The 19,908-nt window shown below is 42.8% G+C and overlaps 1 protein-coding gene across 26 annotated transcripts in view; it reads left to right on the top strand.

Annotated features, from left to right (window-relative positions):
- The window catches only part of MSI2 (musashi RNA binding protein 2), a 470,472-nt gene that overhangs the window by 373,258 nt on the left and 77,306 nt on the right, over positions 1-19,908 (top strand). For 13 of the 26 annotated variants that reach the window (XM_014581344.3, XM_014581342.3, XM_075904818.1 and 10 more), the window contains one exon: positions 10,266-10,340. In XM_014581344.3, coding sequence (XP_014436830.1) covers positions 10,266-10,340 — 75 coding nt within the window. Of the gene's footprint in view, positions 1-10,265; positions 10,341-15,845; positions 15,894-17,026; positions 19,879-19,908 lie in introns of those variants that run through there. The other 13 variants (XM_075904806.1, XM_025179246.2, XM_075904822.1 and 10 more) reach the window with 2 other exon arrangements.

Here is a 19,908-nt window from a genome sequence, read left to right as displayed (position 1 = left end):
CTGATTACTAGAGTGGCACCATATTAAATAATTAATTGCTAAATAACTAAGTTACAACACATAAAGTCCAACCTTAGCTGAATGCGGATTTTAGTTCCCATTTTGCAAGGATTGCTGGGAAAAGTACACTTCAAGGTGGGAAACGGGGCTGGTGGGCCGAAGGCTCAGAGTGGATTTTTTTAATATTACCGCTGGCAATGACATAGCAATGAGGCCGCATCCCTGAGAGGAAGCAGGGTGTAATTAACCCATCAAACAATGAGGCCTATCAAGTAACATGTTGCCAGAGGGAGATTTTGAAGTAGCTGAATATTTTGCGAAGCTCCCAAGAGGCCTTTGTCAGAATTACTCCATTACTAGCTTTAGACGTTTAGTTTCACGGAGACGGGGTGAAACTGGTGCTGCTCTCAAAACTTTTTATACAGGTCTCCTTGTCCAAGGTCACTTTCTCCAGATGCAGCTCATGGACAGAAAAGAAAATCAGAAGAAAGAATCAGCAGACCACTCGAAGGAAAGAGCGCACAGTGATTCCGTCAGTGCTCTTAAGGAAATTGGCCTTCCTTGTTAATCATTGCTGCCCTATCGATCTCCCCGCAAGTGGAACCAAGACGTTCATAGATAGCCATGTTCCATAATTATTGGTTGATTGGGACAAAATCAGAGGACCTCTAAAGAAAGACATTTCAGCTCTAAGAGTGTAAGGTGGTCAACAACCTTTACCCTGGAGTACCGGAACTTTTTTTTACAACAAAAGCACTGCCTTCCCTTCCTGGTAGCACGTTGGGTCCTCATCTGACTGACATTGGAGACAGGTGGTGCAAGAAGAGCTGGCTTGCCACCGCCCTCAAACTTGCAGTCGTCCATCAGGCACTCAAGAAGCCTGATCCTGTCCAGATAATCCGTATCCAGCCAGCAGCTCTGAACCATTCAGGGCATAGTGGGCCTCTTTTAATATGGAGTTTTCAAATATGACCACATTGCACCGCTGCTGCTGCTTCACAGGTCCATTCCTATGTCGACCTCCATCAGTAACAAGCCTTAAAAAGCCTGTGTTACTGGCAAACCCTTCTCTCCTCCAGCAGCGCCACTCCCTGGGATTGCCACACCAAGCAGAGCCCCAACCCAAGCCAAACACATGGGGCGGGTTTGGTGATATGCACCTGGCTGCAAACTTCCTCCCCCGAGTGATTCTGCTGAGCTAGAGTCTTGCAGGATTCTTCTCATTCACCAAGAGGCACCTTAGACGCACTGATGTTCCGAATAAAGGTGGCCCCCTTTCTCTTGCAAACCCCTCCCGAGAGAGAGATGCTCGCCCCATAACACGTATATCCTTGGACTGCTGAAATACCACCTGACGTGAACGCCACATTTCAGAAAGTCTCCAAGAGATTTTTTTTTTTTTTTGTATCATTGCACAAGCCAGATCAGGGCTCTGCATTACTGCACACGTTCAATTTAGGTAGACTGAGCTCATGCATAAAAGGAGCTTGTGCCCTTCAAGGAAAGTCATTCCTCTTCTTTCTCCCCCCACAATCAGAATCTGTTTAATAGAGAAGCCGTCTCTGAGGCAAAATTAGGAAGGGGAAACTCTTTAGTAGGAATGCATTTCCAGAATGTCTTGTGGAGCATTTAGGAACCTCTCTAACCTCCCAAATGGAGCACTCTTCATAGCATTCAGCATCTTCTAAAACAGCCATAGTCACCATGAAGTCAAATCTTCAATTTGCATTCTAACTGGAGGAACATAAACTGTTTGGATTGAGAGAGAGCAAGGGAGAATGAGTCTACTCTGTAGCAGATCTCTTTTTCCTTGGTGGCTGCCCCACAAAACATAAAGTCCTCTGTTCACCATTGGGAATTATCTTTGTTTTGCAAGCACCTTGATTGTGGGTTCTCAATGCGAGGGCCATCACCACCCTCCCTTTCTGCACGGGCATCCAAAGCATTTTCTTTTGTCTTGCAGTACCTGGTGGAAGGGATTGAAAGCCACTGATCTAGTCCACCTATAAACTTACAATACTCCTGAGTCTAGTCATTCTGGAGTGGCTGCAAACTGAAAGACGCCTCTCCCTCAGAAAATCACCTCCCCTTTATAATAATGGTGCTCGGTATAAACTTCATTGAGCATAGCCACTCACGCTTCAAGCACAAGGTAGAGGAGAAATCCGACATTTGTCATAGGTGAAGGACTTGGAAGAGGGAATGTGCTTTGAAGCAGGATGTTTCCAAACAAAAGACGGGTTTAGAAGAGCCACAAAAGAAGATATTTGGGAGAGGGAAGCGTGGAAAGTTGTTGTTTAAATACTTCTGATAGTTCCTGTCATCACAAGGGAGGCTTGAGAAAACATCAACTCCTGCTTCCGGCTACCTCTTGAGTAGGACTGCAGACGATTGTGCAGTAGAGCGGTGAGCGTTTTGGTCAGAGACAGGCAAGGAAACTATTACTGAAAGCTTCGTGGGGGTCTCACAATCCATCCAGTGGTGCTAGGGCCTTGATTGTAAGGTCTTCCCGGAAGCACATGGTACTCAGTTTATCTACCTTGGAAAGATGAATGGCTCAATCAGCTCTGCAGGGATTTGATCCTATAATACTCCATATTTTCCATGTGAGACTTCGGGATACTTTACCAGAAGGATTCTTGCACTAGCATAGCGGCCAGTGCACCTCGCTGGCCAAGCCTTACGGCAGTATCGTAAGAAAGGCCTTACACTCAGGTTGTTAATGATAGATATTCTCATGAGCATAGCACAAAATAACCACAGTATAAACAAGCACTTTGAGGACTAAGCCATCTCTTCCAGCATCTGCATACTTGGAGGAACATATAATTAGTGCTGGGCCAGAATACCTGAAATGAGATGTCTCCAATACTGGGCTGTTTTTATAGACCATAGCCAACAGCCTTGCCGGACAGCTCCCCATTCCCGGAAGGGTTGGGCCTCAGGAAGAAGGTGCAGGCGCAGGGAAAGCAGCCCTCAGCGCTACCCGGACTGCGGCACCTCCTCCCGCCAGCCCTCAGTGCTGCCTGGATGTGCCGTCTGGTGGCAATTTAAAGGGCTCAGGGCTCTGAGTGCCGCTGCTGCGGCACCCAGACCCGACCCTAGAAAACACCTTAAATAACCAGTTTGACAGCAGCCTTTTCACAACAAGCGGCATAATCAGAAGGTGCTGGGTTAACTCTTCCTTAGATACATTGTATCCTTCAAATAATAATGCAGATAAGCCACTGAGCACTGCTTGCTTGTGTTGGGGAAATGATAATTTGCTTTTATTGATTTGAACATTTGAATTGATTTCAAAAGCAAGGAGCTGTGAGCCCGGACGTGCTCAGACTGTTCGCATCTCAATGGTGAGTTTTGTTCCTCTGACGCTGCCCGTCATGCAGGTAATGGCAGCAAACTCCCAGAGGCAAAGCTGCTGAGGTGCTGATGGTGTGGATGTTTCCTGTTGGTTTATTCCTGTTTTTTTGGCGCGAAACTTTAAAATGTGTTCGTCCCTTTCCTTCGTGTTAGGCTAAATAAAGTCTCTTGTCTTGTGGCCTTGGGCAAGTCACTTAAGCCAGCGTTTCCCAAACGATAGGTCCTGACCCATCAGAGGGTCTCTGGTGGGTTCTAGAGGAGTCACCATGCCTCAGTGGGAATAAAAAATTGGCATATTCAAACCCGCAGCCCTACGCTGCTCACGTGTGCGGCGGTGTCAGCGGCTGGGCAGTCCTCTTGTTCTGATGATGGCGCACCTGTCACATGGCTTGGAGCGCTGCCAGCAAGATGCCTGCACCCACTATGCATGTTGGGCCCTGGAAGTGCCAAAACTGAGGCTCCTGCTCCTCTTGGTAGCGGGAATCAGGATGAACAGATCCAGAGCTCATGAGTTGGGAGGGAGAAGAAGTGGGGAGTGGGGTAGGGTGCCAGGGGTCCTGCAAGAAGGGCTGATGCAGGCTTTTGGGGAGGGGTGAGTATCGGGGCTCATGGGAAGGTCAGATCTCAGTCCCCCCATGTGCACCTCTCTCAGGCTAATGAGGGTCCCTGAGAGGGAAGAGGTGGGTCAGGTGGGGAGTGCGGCAACACGGCAGGGAGGTATCACAGTCATTGCACCCTGTTTTAAATGGTAATCTACAGCCTCTGACCATGCCGCCATGCCTCCCTCCTGCCCCCCTTCCCAGACAGCCTGGCCTGTAGTGGATACGTAACGGTGGGTCCCCAAAAAAGGCAAAATGCAGTTGGTGGGAACGAGGACACTTCTTTTATCCTGCCCTGTGTCTGCTGAGATGATCAGCTTTATCAGGCCAGGGCCAATCTCCCTCTATGCATTTGGGCAGCACCTAGCACAGTTGGGCTCTTAGTTGGGCCCTCTAGGCCCTGCAGAAATATAAATAACACCGATGCTGTATGATCTTGGAGAAATCGCTTCACTGCTCTGTGCCTCAGTTTCCCTGTCCGTAAAATGGTTATAATAGTTTCTTTACAGAGTATTAACCATTGACTGTTTATCAAGGGCTTCTAAGTATTTTGATGCTTAGTAAATTCCTATTTATTTTGTTCTATAAATTGAATGGCTTCATCTCTGTTGGGTGCTTTTCTATTTAAAGACCAATTGAATGTATTACCCAGTGGTATTTGGTTCTACTGCTGTTTTTCCTATGTTTCCTGTAGCTACAGTAGGAAATGTTATGCAGTGTAATTGTAATGGCTGGTAAACGTGTATATATATTTAAACCGCGCTGCCCCTGGCTCGTGTAAAGCTAAATGAAATTTTTTGTCAGGAACTTTTTTGGTGTATGTGGAAAAATACAATTTCAGCAGCCCTTGAATGTTTCATGAAATGTCGTCTATTTTAGAATCATAGAAGATGAGGGCTGGAAGAGACCTCAGGAGGTCATCTAGTCCAACCCCCTGCCCAAAGCAGGACCATCCCCAACTAAATCATTTTGCTGAATTGTTTGTGTTAGAAGAAAAATAATTCCCAAGGAACATAAATACTTTTATTTGACAGTAAATGAAACATCCTGAGTGTCTGGGTTGAAATGACTTGGTTTTGTGATTTCCGTTGCATTTTATTAAGCAAATTGCAAAACATTTTTAAACACCCACTTACACACCAAACAAAATGTTTTTGCAACCAAAACCAGTTAGTTACTTAGTTTCCATTGTGCCAAAACTTTCCACTTTTGTTTTCAGATCTGCCTGAAATATTTCTTCTCTCCTCCCAGTATTGAGAACAAACCACATAATTGCACATGAGGCAGCAATGAAGAGAAAAACTTCACAGTTGAAATTTTAGGGTCTGAGCCTCAGGTGCCATCTTCCACCCGCTAACGATCTGGCCCTGAGTTAGCATGAATATCAGCAAAGCGTCCATCTGAGCTGTCTTATTTGAATCAGTAATTTAACAGCAGACTAGCCACACTTTCCAACTTACCTAAGAGATGGAATATATAGGATCTGCCATCTTTGGTTAGGGAGGTAGAACTGAGTAAAAGTTGTGTTGTGAAACCATATTTGATTGTTGATTTAAGTTTGCACTTTCGTGGGCAGGATGATCTCTCTTCAAGGGAGGTAATCCAGGCAAAACCTTGATTTTTTTTTTTTAAGTTTAGCGACATGAGGTAATTACTGCGAGATTGATCATCCGCTAGAAGTACTGAAGCAAATAAATTGCTCAGCGCCCAGTGCAGGATGAGGATGGCGGCTAATGGAAATGGTGGATAGGTCGGCCTGACCATAATTTGGCTTGATGAAGCATCCACATGGGCATGGTGTTAATGTGCTATTGATATGCAGCCAGCCAATTTCCCCCGTGCAGATTGGGCTTTGACTCGTTAGAGCAGAGCTGGGCATTGCAGCAGTAAATGAAGAGGAAAATTGAAGTAATGCTGTATTATAAATTTATGATTTCATCTGCCTGACCTAGAGAATGTTGTGTGATGGGAGATACAGATTAGAACCTCTAGCCAGTCAGCTGTGCTTCTTATCGTTGTTAGAAACGATACAGTGGCGGCGGGAGGGGAGGGTCACAAGTGTCTCTACAGTTATCTCCCTGGTTGGTTTCACGTTTCTCTTTTCCAGGCTGTTCTAGAAGGCCATGAACATCACTTGCCCACTAAGCCTGCACAAGGGAATAAGCTGTGAAGTTCCATGGGCTTCTGTGGGGAAGGGAAGAATGGGTTTAGTGGGGTTGCTACTGCCCTTCTCACATAGGCAGGTGATTGTGGTGAAGCCTTGACTCTGAAACTCTGCCTTTCAATGTGCCAGCCAACCCAGCAGAGCTAACCTGGAGGAGGAAGTAATCCGTGCATGGTAAAGGCCGTGTGCAGATTACTTCCCTTCAGAGTGAGGAAGGAGACAGATACTCTTGAGTCGTGATTCATTCCCAGGTCAGCATTCTGTAAAGTGCAGATACAGGGCACATCTTACTCAAGATTGTACCTTACAATCTAGGCCTTCACAATTAGAATGCAAAATCTACAGTTCTCTTTGGAGAAAGCCCATTTCCCCTCCCCCACCAGCCCGAAATGGGTTTTTAAGTTGACAAATGATCTTATCTTTTCGAGTCCCAATCAGACTTCCCCTTTAGAAAGAGAATGAAATCTGGTTGAAATAATTTCTGCAGAATTGAGGTTCACAACGATGTTAATGGGGCTACTTCGTTTGCAAACAATCCATTTATCACTATTATTGTCTTAAAAATGGTTTGTAAAACTTATCTCTGAAAGGTCTTGATTTAGTGACCTATTTCTAAGGGTAGCCTGCAGTGGAGCTATGAAATAAATATTCAGGAGATAACTAATGTGGTCACATATTTATTTAAAGCCACAAAATCCTGGTTTGTGGTCATATCTCTGCTTTTCTCCTTTATCCCCTGTAATCCAATTATCAAAACCCATCCAAGCATTTAATTTTCTTGTTTTAAAACACGATTAACAGTAAACTGTATGAAACATATCAATTCCATCTGAAATAGAGTGACTGGGGGTGCATCTGCACTGCACCCGAAGATTGAAATAAGATATGCAATTTGAGCAATGTAAATTGCATATCTTATTCCAATCTAATTTTGAAATTTTGTCTACACAGAGCCAAATTTCTTATTAAACCGCTATTTCAAAATGTCCCTTAACCCTTGTGGAACAGGGACGTCGGAATAGTGAGCCCATTTTTCAAAATCTAGTTCGAAATAACGGTCTGCTATTTCAGGATACTTCCGGTATCCCGAAATAGCGCTGCAGTCTAGATATAGCCTTGCTGTATCAGCAAAGTAACTGTAAAGTATATTAGAAATAGTTGTTTTTTAAAGAATAAATAAAAATAGAGGTGTTAGAACTTGAAAAGAAATTCTCAATTGTAAACAATAAACAAAGCCAGCCATACAAATCAATGCATGTAAGGCCAAATGTAATTTCCTTTAATGTCAGTGGAAAGATTCCCATTGACTTCAAAGGGAATTGCATCAAAATTTTCATGATGAGATAGTATGTTTGTGGGAGAGGCAGAAAGCTGAGCACGGATCAGTTGTGGAGAAGACTATGCTGTGTTTCTTGGTGCTGGAAATGTAAGTACTCCTGTTCTGATAAAACCAGGCAAGCGAAGTTAGAAAATTGTGATGTCTGAAGAACATGCCAGTTTTGCAGAGGGTAACACAAGATGGTCAGCGTCACAAATAGTCTTGGTAAAGGGAGCACTAATGGAGTCTGTGAAAGGCAGCTAGCTTAGCCGCCTCGATGCAAACAAAATAAAGCTCAGAGAAAACACACAGCCACTATGCAGCTGACACAGTGTGTGTCATTTTAGGCAAAGGTGCTGACTTGCAGAAGTGAGGCTGTTGAAGACCCTGCTGCCTCCAGAGCAAAACCACATTTTTTAGACTGAGTTTTTATTCAAAACTATCACATTGAAACTCTGAGAGGTTGAGGCAGATACAAAATAAATAAAGTAGCATGCTAACTGTCTGAGTAAGAAGAGCGAGAGAGAGATCTGTCACTAGAGAGGAGGTCTCATGATTCAGGGCGTGTCTTTGCCGCCATGGAGATCGATGTGGTAGCGGTCAATCTTCTGGTGTTCCATTTAGCAGGTCTAGTAAAGACCCGCTAAATCAAACGCTAAGGGCACCTCCTTGACTGTGGCACTCCTTGCAGCCTCATTTCTCCTGTTGGCCTCCCGCTGTGGGGTGACGATGAAACTTGGCTGAAGGGACATCGACTCCAGCTACATTATTTACGTAGCTGGAATGGCGTACTTTCGGCTGTAGTGTCAACCAGCACTCAGTGACAGGGTACAGGACTCAGGACTTGAATGTGAGTCAGACCTACCCCTTAATCTCTGATCTTTAAATGGATAGGCCTGTAAATTCTGCCTTGGTTTACCAAATGTGCCTCCAGCTGCCACTGAAATCAATGGGTGGATGTAATTTAGCTTTTCCGGGCCCTCTTCTAGTACTCGTTTCATCTCCATTGAGCATTCAGGATCACTCCTACTACATAGCACAAGGAGTGGGATTCCCAGCTGTACTTCTCAACTCTTAAAGAGCCAGAAGTATTGTTTCCCCTCAAACACAGATAATTCTGTAGTTGTGGGATGACTATATATAATACAGGTTGAACCTCCCAAATCCAGGACTGTCTGGTCCAGCAACGTCCATGATCAGGCAGGGACACAGACGTAGCCAGACCAAAGAGGCCCAGAGGCAGGCGTAACGCAGAGGCTGGTGAGCCCCTGCTGGGCCAGGCAGCGTCTGGGGAACCTCCTCCCTGACCATGGAACTCCCAGCCACAGCGAGGCCAGGTGGCCGGGCAGCCTCTGCTGGGGAACCACCCCTGGCTGAAGTGGGGCTGGCGGAGGCAGAAGCCGGTAATCCCCAGTGGCCCTAGCAGCGGGATGGGGTAACTGGGTGGCCCTGGCTGGGGAACACCCTGTGGTAGCGGGGCCGGTAGCGGCCAAGTGGTCCACGCCAGGAAGCCCTGGGGCAGGGGGGCAGCAAGGTGTGGAGCCGGGCCGGGCCAGCATTCATGGGGCCATTGGCAGGGCAGAGAGCCCCAAGAAGAGGAGCCAGAGAGCAGGGCAGCCAGCAGGGGAGCACTGACCTCCCTGGTCCAGCAAGCTCCCTGGTCTGGGAGAGCTCAGGTCCCGAGGGTGCCAGACCAGGGAGGTCCAATCTGTACAGTAGAATTTTTTTAAATGATTGCCTATGGGGCAAAAAAAGCCACATGGCACATTCTCTGTGCATGACAGCCATGTCTACATTAGCAAACTGACTTGTTGCTCCCACCCATGGCCTGCAATGGGTTCCACTGAACAGGAGTGCAAACTGGCTTACTTGTTAATGAGAATGCGACTGACCACTTGGCTCTGGTTTTCAATACTGTTCCCCAGACCGCAGCCGTGCTTTCAGCAACAGCGCTGGAAGTCGTTTCACCATCTTTAAAGAGTTGTTTTCTTCCACCGTCTGCAACGTACATCTGGGGTTTGCAGCTGTAGGTTCTACAGGCTTTTTTTCATTGTCACCTGAGCATGATTTTTTTCTGCCCGGTGATGTGAAGGTTGAAACCTTGTGTTAAATTGAACACAATTTGTTGTTCAATATATTGGTTTACACTTTTTTTATTTGCAACAAAGTGTCCTTGAATGCTATTGCCCTAATAAGAAAACAACAAATACTTCGATTGTAGCTGTTACAAATTGCTTCAGGAAAAAAAATCTTATCTGTTGAATTTTACCTTTCTGAAAAACTAAAACCTCTTTGACTCTCTACTTCCTTGATATTGCTGCCTCTAACTCTTTGATGTGTTAACTGTTGTCCTTCACACTCCTGGGATGAAGAATTACTAGTACCTTAATCTCCAACTGTCAATAACTCTGAAGCAAAGTACATTCATTGTAAGCTCTCCAAATGTCAGAGCAAACCTGTGTTATGTATTTAGCCTTAGCATTTGGCATTTACTCTGCTAGCTAAAAAGTATGCACAGTCCTTGGACTGCAGATACCAAAGTGCATGTTAATTATATGACTGACAGGTCTCATATGCCTCCAAACGGAGAAAGTGATCAGGAAGAGTAGCATGTATCTGTAGATGTTTTATTTTCTTCCAAGTTGTTAATGCAAGTTGCCTGCAGTTGTACATGAGAAGAGTAAACAGTGTTCTTTCAGACCCTGTGTAAAAAGTCAAACTTATTTTTCAGCCATCCTCTGTGCAATGTAACATTAGATGTTGGAGCAAAGAGTAAAACCTTACTAATCTGCCATTTTCTTTTATTCACATTTCTACATTCAAGGTTACCCGAATTTTGTTGCAACATATGGCAGAGGATATCCTGGATTTGCCCCAAGTTACAGCTATCAGTTCCCAGGTATGTACATTTCATTTGGAGACTGATTGATTTATTTAAATCCATCATTGTGAAGAGAGGCAGGAAAATCTGCAGGGAAGCATCTCCTGCAATGACAAATTCTCACCATTTTGAGACTACATATATATATATCTATATATCTTCAATATATATATATATTTATATATAAAAGGATATTGCCAAGAGAGATTGTTAATATAATGTGTTAATTGGTACTGGTTATTTGAAAACAAAGTTTTTAATTTAAGAAAAAATTAACCAGAATGATAATTTAACACCTATTACAATTCCTTTGCTGGAAATAATACATTTTTTCCCTTTTCTATGTACATATTCTACAGTAAGCTTATATATGTTAGGACCGCAGTTCTGGAGTAAAAAGTCCAATGTGAGTGTATTTTGTATAGACATCTCTGGTGACCTTCATAAAGTCGGGTGTCTAATGGTGCTCAATCTAATTCTTTCTTCACGTTTGTTTGGTTCCCTCACCTTCCTCCCCCTTCCCTTTTGTGTGACTGTCAAAGATTTGCTGCATTTAGTGATTTCCATTCACTGGAAGTTTAATACTGCCACTCATAATTTTTGATCTCCTAAGGTTCTAAAGTGGCAGGCTGGCTTTTAATGTAACAGGGTGGATTTCATCTGGGGAACTTAGAAAAGGCAGTCACTGAAACTAGTTCTCCCTATATTTTACTTTATGCCAGTGCGGCTTAGAACTTAAATTGGAAATGACAGATTATTTCTTTTTTTAATTTCAATTTAGGAATTCTAAAGGAGACTTTAGAAACAGAGTCATGATGACTTCTGTGTTTACTGTTTACTAATAGCTAAGGCCTGCCAGGGCACCTTTGCAAAGAAATCTCTCTTATGTTAGACATTAAATTCATTAGTGTGCCATGTCACTTGGCTCACACACTATCAGTTCTACCACCTTGCACTGTTTATTTAATTGCTTAGAAAGGGCACATTGCTGAAGTTAAGAACATAAGAACAGCCATACTGGGTCAAACCAATGGGCCATCTGGCCCGGTATCCTGGCTTCCAACAGTAGTAGGTGCCAGATGCTTCAGAGGGAATGAACAGAACAGGATAATTTATCGAGTGATCCATATCCTTTTGTCCAGTCCCAGCTTTTGGTAATCAGGCCTCGTCTTCCCTCCGTCAAAGATCGATACTGCTGTGATCAATCTTTCAGAGTTCGATTTAGGGAATCTAGTTAAGACTTGTTGCATCAAACTCAGAGGGCACCCCCACCGGGGGACAGTATTCCCGCTCTTGTGAGGAGTAAGGAAAGCCAATGAGAGCATTTGCTCCTGTTGGCCTCCTGCTTTGGGGACAGTGCCAGACTCTGCTTAAAGTAAGCCAACTCCACCAACGTATTCTGCATAGCTGGAGTTATGTACCGAGCTTCCTGGTCTAGTGTAGACCTGGCCTCAGGGATGGGCATGCATCCACCACCCCTTTGGCTAATATTCATTGATGGAACTGTCCAGGAACGTATCTAATTTTCTTTTTGACCCCAGTTATACTTTTGGCCTTCACAACATCCCTGGCAATGAGTTATACAGGTTGACCATGTGTAGCGTGAAGATCTTCCTTTTGTTTGGTTTAAACTTGCTGCCTATTAATTTCATTGGGTGACCCCTGGTTCTTATATTCTGGGAAGGAGTAAATAATACTTCTTTGTTCATTTTCCCCATGTCGTTCATGATTATATAGACCTATATCATATTCCCCCTTAGTTGTCTCTTTTCTAAGCTGAACAGTCCCAGTCTTTTTAATCTCTCATCGTATGTTCCATACCCCTAATCATTTTTGTTGCCCTTCTCTGTCCTTCTTCGAATTCTAATGTATCTTTTTTGAGATGGAGCAACCAGGACTGCACGCAGTATTAAGAAACCAAGTTTATCTGTCTCTTTAATGAAAATGCTACTGTTACAGTGCAGGGTTTTTAGGCAAAGAAGAAAACAAGACCCTTACAGAAAAAAATTTCTAGAATATAACAGAGAAGGCTAACCTTTTTATATAATGTTTGAACTTACCTATGTAATTCTGTAGCAGGAATGCAACCCTCTTTTAAATTTTACAAATAAGATTAAAATTGTTTATTACACTCTAAAGGATGGTAATTTCCATGGAACTTTATCTAGTTTCTTTGGAATCACAGTGGTTATATAAAAGCTTTCCATAAAATGAAGTAGTGTTTTGGTTGTTGATTATGGTGCCATTTTACAAACATTAAGACTCAGTTTCCCTAAGTGTATAAGGGTTTTTAATAATATCCATTTAAACAAAAAAAAACACACAAAAACCCTTTGTCTAAAATATTAAGTCTAAAAAATTGACTTTTTGGATCCTTTCCCTGTACATTTGCTCTTCTGGTAAGAAACACAGAAGGAATGAGTTCAGGAGCAACCTTGATTCCTCATGTCCCACACCAGCTGGAGCGGGAGAACTTCAAAGGCAGAAAGCTAAGCTCCCTCTTTGACTCTTGTTCATTTTTGACCCAGATGGACGAGAGAGATGCTGAGGCTGGTGCAGCTATATAGCTATCTCCATTGCCTAACAGCAGGGATAGTGTTCACTTCCCCGCACCAGAAGAAGAGTCATTACAGTGAGGGGGATCTTTAAGAATGTAAAGGCGGAAAGGCCATCTCAGAAAAGTTTTCAAAAACTTCTACAGCACCTTGTTCTATGGGTATTGCTTTAAGCCACATACTGTACCATTATTGTGCTCTACCATACATAGAGTGCTAATCTCCCAGCCCACTCTGACATCTATATCCAACCCCAATGATGAATGTAGATCTGTAGGATTAAAAAAATGTCCCTTTCTACCTCTTGTGCTTCTAAACGTAACATGACCAAACAAATTGCTGTCTTAGTCTGAAATAATTCAATGCGATGGCAACTTGTTCCTGTTGCAATGGCATGCTAACAAGGAAGCACAGTGATATCACACTGAAGTCCATGTTCACAAACCACATCAGTGTTCAATGGCAGGCATGCATTTGCACATGCAGTTGCTGCTGTTGTGCATGCAAATTTGCTAAAAGCACATGCAAATGGCCAAATAAAGGGCAGAAGTCGCAACTTTTCTACAGTTGCAACACTTTCACCCAATGGAGTCATGCAGTGAATGTAGCTAGAACTTTACTAATACAGGTTGAACCTCTCTAATCCGGCACCCTCGGGATCTGACTGGTGCCCAACTAAAGAATATGCCAAACCAGGGGAGGTCAATATTGTCTAGCAGCATTACCAGCACTTCCACTGCTTATTGGGCTCTTTGAAAACATTTGGGGATAAATTAGAACTAAATAACAGCACAGAACATGGAAAGCCAGGACTGGTGGCTGTAAACAAACTTTATGAAACTGTGGGAAACTTGACCACAACCATGATAAGTGAACATCTGGCTAACTGAAATCATGCCAGGCTACAGATGTTGTTGGACCAGAGAGTGCCGGACTAGAGAGATTCACCCTGTAGTTTAATTGCTATTTATAAGGGCCATATTCTACTGTTGTTCTTTGTACAAACCTGTCATTGACACCATTGGGGGAGCTGTTGTATCAAGGGAAATAACCCTGGCTAACCGGCCATAATTAAAAACGTTGTCAGCCTTCTTCGCAAAATAGGTTTGACACCTCAGCTGTATGGTGTGTATGTAGCTTTCACAAGTACTCTTCATAATATTAAACCCGTCCAAATATGGCAGAAAAATGCATACAAGTCCATTTCAACACCTGTTTTGAGCTAATAGCATTTGAATATAAGGTGATGAGATTTTTTTTAAAGTGCATTTGCACATTGTCTCAGGATTTGGTGTTCAGGTGCTTATGACCCCTTGAATCAGATGGAGCTATATGAAGAAAAGACAGATAATGAAAAATGGTTTTAATAAACTACATGATTAAAATTGACAGAACTAGCAACTAATAATAGAGATACTATTTGACTCTACCTATCATTATATGTGTTTTTATTTAGAGGCCTAGTTTTTCAAAGTGGGCCTTCCTTTGTGTGGGTTTTTTGGTAGGTAAAACCCTGCAACCCATTGAAACTGGAGAAAAAAACAAAGAGTATGAATCAAGTATCACTTCAAAAAAGTGGCTGAAGTTAATTGCATGCATAAACTGTGCCATGGTGAAGGCCCACTTTGAAAATCAGACCCTACAAGTAGAAGTGATTAGATGCACTCTACGTATTTCTTAGACTTGCCATTCCTAAGGAACTGGGTCATAATTCCCCCCAATATTTCTTACTCCATTTTTTTAAATGAAGCTCTAAAATTCCTTGACTGCTGTGTAGCACGTTTAAGGATCTCAAAGGATCTTATAAATAATATTAATCTTCACTGCACTCTCTGGAATGTTAGCCCACATGCAGTATCCATCCCTGGAATGTCCAAGTTGGTAAACCAAGGCACAGAATTTAAAGGTGCAGTTGTGCCCTTTCTGCTTCTGCTAGGAGGTGGTGCTGAGGTCTAGTGAGTGCCCAGGGGCAGTTCCCAGAGGTATGTACAGTATTTTCAGTACTACTTAAGGCGACAGTGTTTGCACTCTTTGGAGCCAGCTCTGGCCTTTGCTCCTGCCTCTTCGCTAATATCTGTGTAAGGGAGGGCAAGAATTGAGACTGGACCCAGCTCCCATACAAGGATGCATTGAAGGGACAAAGGCTCCTACATGGTTGTTGTCTTTTTCCTTGTGCAGCGTTCAGCATAATAAGTCCCAGGAGGACTGATTCACTTTTTTACCACCTTTGTCACTAGGCACTACCCGCTTTAAATGCCACAGCTTCGAGCCAGTATTTGGGGTCACACCTGGCACCTAGGACACTTGCTGGAATTGCTGGGAGATTTAGGTGGTCATGGAGTGCAGGATCATGCCTTCAGTAATGCCCAATACTTGTTTCAATTCCGCCTCCTCCTATCTGCTATGCCGCAGAAAGGGCAAGGGATGGTGTGCACAGAGCTGTGGTATACAAAGCTGCAGGTGCCTGTATGGGACAAGGGAAGGCTATTCCGGTGAGGAAATGCTGTAAGCAGGAGTTCAAAGCTCAGTATGTTCTCAATGTCACCAGAATGTAGGATTTTATATGCAGTGTTCAGAGAATATTACACGCTAACCCGTATTGGTCACGTCTTTCATATAAATGTTGATTAAATTAAAGCTACTTTACAGATTTGTCTTAATGTACCTACACTGCTTTTGTTGTTCTCTGCATTTTCTTTTCATATCTTCAAGCCCTTTTTTTTCCAGGGTTGTGTTGTTTTGTTTTTGTTTTTTTGAGAATCTCCCCTCTCCCTGCTATAGAAGCAATCCAGGTTTTGAACCGTACTGGCTGGTACCAACTAGCAGGGAAAAGGATGCTTTCAGTAATACATGATGAATCAGTTCACTTATTAAAAAATGCTAGCATATTCAGCCGCATAGGCCAAGTTTTCAAAGGTGCCTACATTGCTTTCATAATATTTTCTCATGCATGTTTTTGCACATGCAGAAGCGCCCCTTTGCGTGCATGGAGGTGGGGTTCTGAGCATGGAAACAGGTGAGCATGCAAACGTTGCAGAGCAAAATCTGGGCATGTATACCCTTTAAAAATAAAATACACCCTACCTATACACCCCCCGCCATTGCATTATTATGATTAAAGAGGAACTGTTTGGGTCATTTCTATAAAATACTTGATTTTTTTTTCTTTTCTGTGAAGGCTTGTCCCAAAACACGACAGTGTGCAATATCTTAGGGGTTTAGGCTGCTCCCTACCACCCTAGCATTGAAGGAAAAACAGTGTTCTCTGTGGGATTTTACTAAAAAGAAGACCTCCACACTATTTCAGTTTGGCTGCATCTTCTTTTGGTCATTTTACCAGCAGTTCTCAGGGCCAGGCTGAACGAAAGGAGTTAGTAACTAAATGCCTTAATAAAAGCACATGCACTTATCCTTTATCGCTATGTCAGAACACTACTTTAAATGGTTTGTTATAGAGCGGTCCTGACGTCGCATCTTATTAGAGTACAGATGTGTTGCGGAACCTTAATATAGTACGCGTCTAATGTCTGTGCTATAATAAGTCAGCTAATTTCAAGGAAATTATAGTGTTCCTCGTATTATAATAATAAAGTATTGCAAAACTGGGCTATTAACAGTTGCTGTTTAAAAAACTGTATTACAGTTGCATCTATTTCAGCAACAGCACCCTTATTCCACTTGTCTTTTCAGGTTAAACGGCCCATTTTATTTTTCTTTTCTTTTTTAAAAAATGCCAGTCTCGATTGTGTTGTAATGTGGTATTTACTGTTGTCAAAGTGAAACAATGCTACAAATGTCATGATCCACCTGTTTGCACTTTTGTTTTGGTAATTTGGAAAGAAGGCTCTTTGCGCTATCATTGTTTGTCTGTTTGAATGATGCCCCTTCTGTATATCTCCTGTATTGTACTTCTATCAAAGTAGGTGACAACCCTTAGCTTGAAAGGTGGCAGGAATTTAAATCACTTTGGCAACTGTTCTATCTTCTCTCATCACGTTTTTTTTTCCTAGGCTTTAATAGTCATTTAAAAATCATTATTATTACAATCACTCCCTATCCTGTTTCATTTTTTTTATTTTTTTTTTATAATTTCTGGGACTTATCTTTTCAGTTTAATCTATTAATTTCTGTTCTCATTTCACTTTGCAGACTATTTGCCGATTTCACAAGACATAATTTTTATCAACTAGTTCTTAAAGATGCATAACAAATTAATCGGGGTTTACTGCAGTGCTAATGAGAGAAAGAGACAGACAGAGACCGCCTGGGTGGTCCATGTTTAATATCAATGTCCACTGAAAAAATGCTGCTCTTACTGGCTGGTTTGATTGACTGGACTTATTTTTTATTTTTATTATTATTATTAATATTATTATTATTTTAAAGGCTCCGTATCCTCACTGCTTGAGTTTGCTTTTTTTCTTATTTTTGTTTCCTCTGCTTGATATGAATTTTAATGCCCACACGGAATGTAACTCACAAAGAGAATGGAGCGGGCATTAGTGACGTTATAAAGACGTGACTTCTCACAAACTTTGTACAAATAATTTATTAGGGAAATGGAAATTCTGATCAAGTCCAGTAAAAAGCCCCCAAGCTGATATGTTGATGCTTTTTAATTATCATGCAGGAGGGCTGGTAACCTATAGCTACCATTATTGGTCAAGCCAGGGGAATGCATCTATTTTTTCCAAGTAATATGATCATGCAGCTGTAAAAATTTAATCTGTGAAGTTGGTAACTGCTTGATTATTACTTTTTTGTTTTTACAGATCTTTCAGTAGTTAAAATTCTAATAACTGAGAGTTCTGTTTTGAAAACAGAAAAGTTTGACTATAGCAGACCTGGGCAAAATACGGCCTGTGAGCCGAATTCAGCCGGCCAAGCCACCGGATCCGGCCCATGGACACTGCAGGGAGCCCCATGCAAGCTCTCCGCTTGCCTCGTCCCACCCACATGCCGCTCAGAAAAGCAGCAGTGGGGAGGTTTTTCTTTTAAAAACTGTGAGTCTGTAGTGGAGGGGGAAGCTTTAGGAGCTGATCCTGCCCCAAGCACAATCCCATTGGCCAGTTTCTGGAGAGAAACTGGCCAATGGGAGCTGCCTGTTTCAATAACAAGTAGCCATGAAGCACAAGGGGCTCCAGAGAACATGGCTGCAGCCTGTGTGGGAGCGGACCAGGCAGGCAGGGAGGCTGCTGGCTAGTAAGTCTCCTGGCAGAGCCTACCTTCTGGCACCCCTGTCTCTCCCTTCCCCAACCCTCTGCCCACCACTCCTGCCCCCTACTCCACATACCCAAATTCTCTTCCCCCCTCCTGTGCCCATATCTCCTCCAAGATCCAGCACCCCAATCCACTGCCCCATATCATAGCCCCCTCCTGTCCTAGCTCACAACCGAAATCCTTGCATCCCTCCTGTTTGCCAATTCCCTGCCCTAGATCACAGTCCAACCCCCTCCACCCCAGTCCAGTGCCCCAGGCCACAACTGCCGCCTTCACCCAACTCCCTCCCTTCACCCAAGCTCCCTTCTGCACCCAACCTCCATCCCAGACCTCGCACCTCCTCCATTAATATCGTGGAAGAGTGCGGCCCTCGACCACTTTCCAAATTCTTGGAGTGGCCCCCCCCTCAAAAATTATTGCTCACTATAGTGATGTCACCTTGAAAGTGCTCATCAGAGTAAGGTGTGGAAGATTAGAGGGTACCAAACCACCTGCCTCCAAGAAGAAAACACACACACACACACACACACACACACACACACACACACACAAATTCATCCCATTCTTAAAAGACACAAAAACCACATTTGGTGCTCTTAGAGTAACGTCTACACAGCAGGGCTAAAGTTGAATTAAGCTGTGCAACTTCAGCTGCGTCAATTGTGCAGCTGACATCGAAATAGCTTAATTTGGCTTTTGGCACTGTCTACACAGCAGGAACCCAAAGGAAGAACACTCAACACTCTTCCTTCGACTTCCCTTACTCCTCATGAAATGAGGGTTACCTGAGTTGGAGTAAGAAGTCCTCCAGCTTGACATTATTTCAAAATAAAGACTTGCTGTGTAGATGCGTTCTTTGGTATTTCGGAATAACGTTAGTTATTCTGAAATAACACTACTGTGTAGATGTACCCTTAGAAAGTTCCCTGTCTTGAAGTAGACTATGCCTTTTGAGGTTGAGATACTGCAGTCCCTTTTACTTCCCTGCTTCACTTGCAAACCATTGGCAGAATTAAAGTTTTAGCAGGAGTAGCGGAGGCTGAGCTGTTAGTCTGAGCTGTATTGCATCTCTTAACTTTTAACCTCTGCATAAATATATGAAGTATCCCTTCACCTATTTTTATGTGCTTTTCCATTATTGGCTTTGTTTCTAACAGCACTGAGTTCTGAGCTGTATAGTTGAAAGCACACATTGCATTTAAATTCTCCTTTTCATTAAAAAAGTGCTTCTACCAATTTTATAAGTTTGTGAGAAGTATATTGCATGCTTACAGTAGAACTGTAATGCATTTTAATGTTTGTTAATCTACTTGTTTAAAATGTCGGTGTCCAAGGCTCTACATACACAGCTATGCTGTTCTTTTCATTAAAGATGCTTGATGTAATAATTGGTTAGTTTCCTTTTTATTCTTCTGCTTTTTTTTAATCTGTATGGCTTTTTTATTATTTTGTTTGTTTGTTTTGCTATGAATTGCTTTGCCTTTGTGAACTTTTCGTAGTGTGCATGATTTGCAAACATTTCAGCTATTGTGAATTTTCTCATTTTGTATATAGCTCATCTGTGCTTTTGGGTTTTTGGAGTTTGGGGGGGTTTTTTACTACTTTTTTTTCCTGTAAGCAACTGAGGTAGAAAAAAAAAACAATAATAAATGGTTTACAATGGACAAGCTGTGTTGCTGCTCTCTTAGCTTGCAGTTCCGTAATTTGGTTTGGATATACCAAATAACCAGTACCAATGACAATTTAATAAAAGAATAAAAAGATCCTCACTTTGAAGTGTGCGACCCAGTGTTTGAAGAACTTACAGATCG

This window comes from Pelodiscus sinensis, chromosome 21 (genome assembly GCF_049634645.1).
Source record: "Pelodiscus sinensis isolate JC-2024 chromosome 21, ASM4963464v1, whole genome shotgun sequence".
NCBI classification, from domain to species: domain Eukaryota; kingdom Metazoa; phylum Chordata; order Testudines; family Trionychidae; genus Pelodiscus; species Pelodiscus sinensis.
This window is presented reverse-complemented; position numbering and strand designations above follow the sequence as displayed.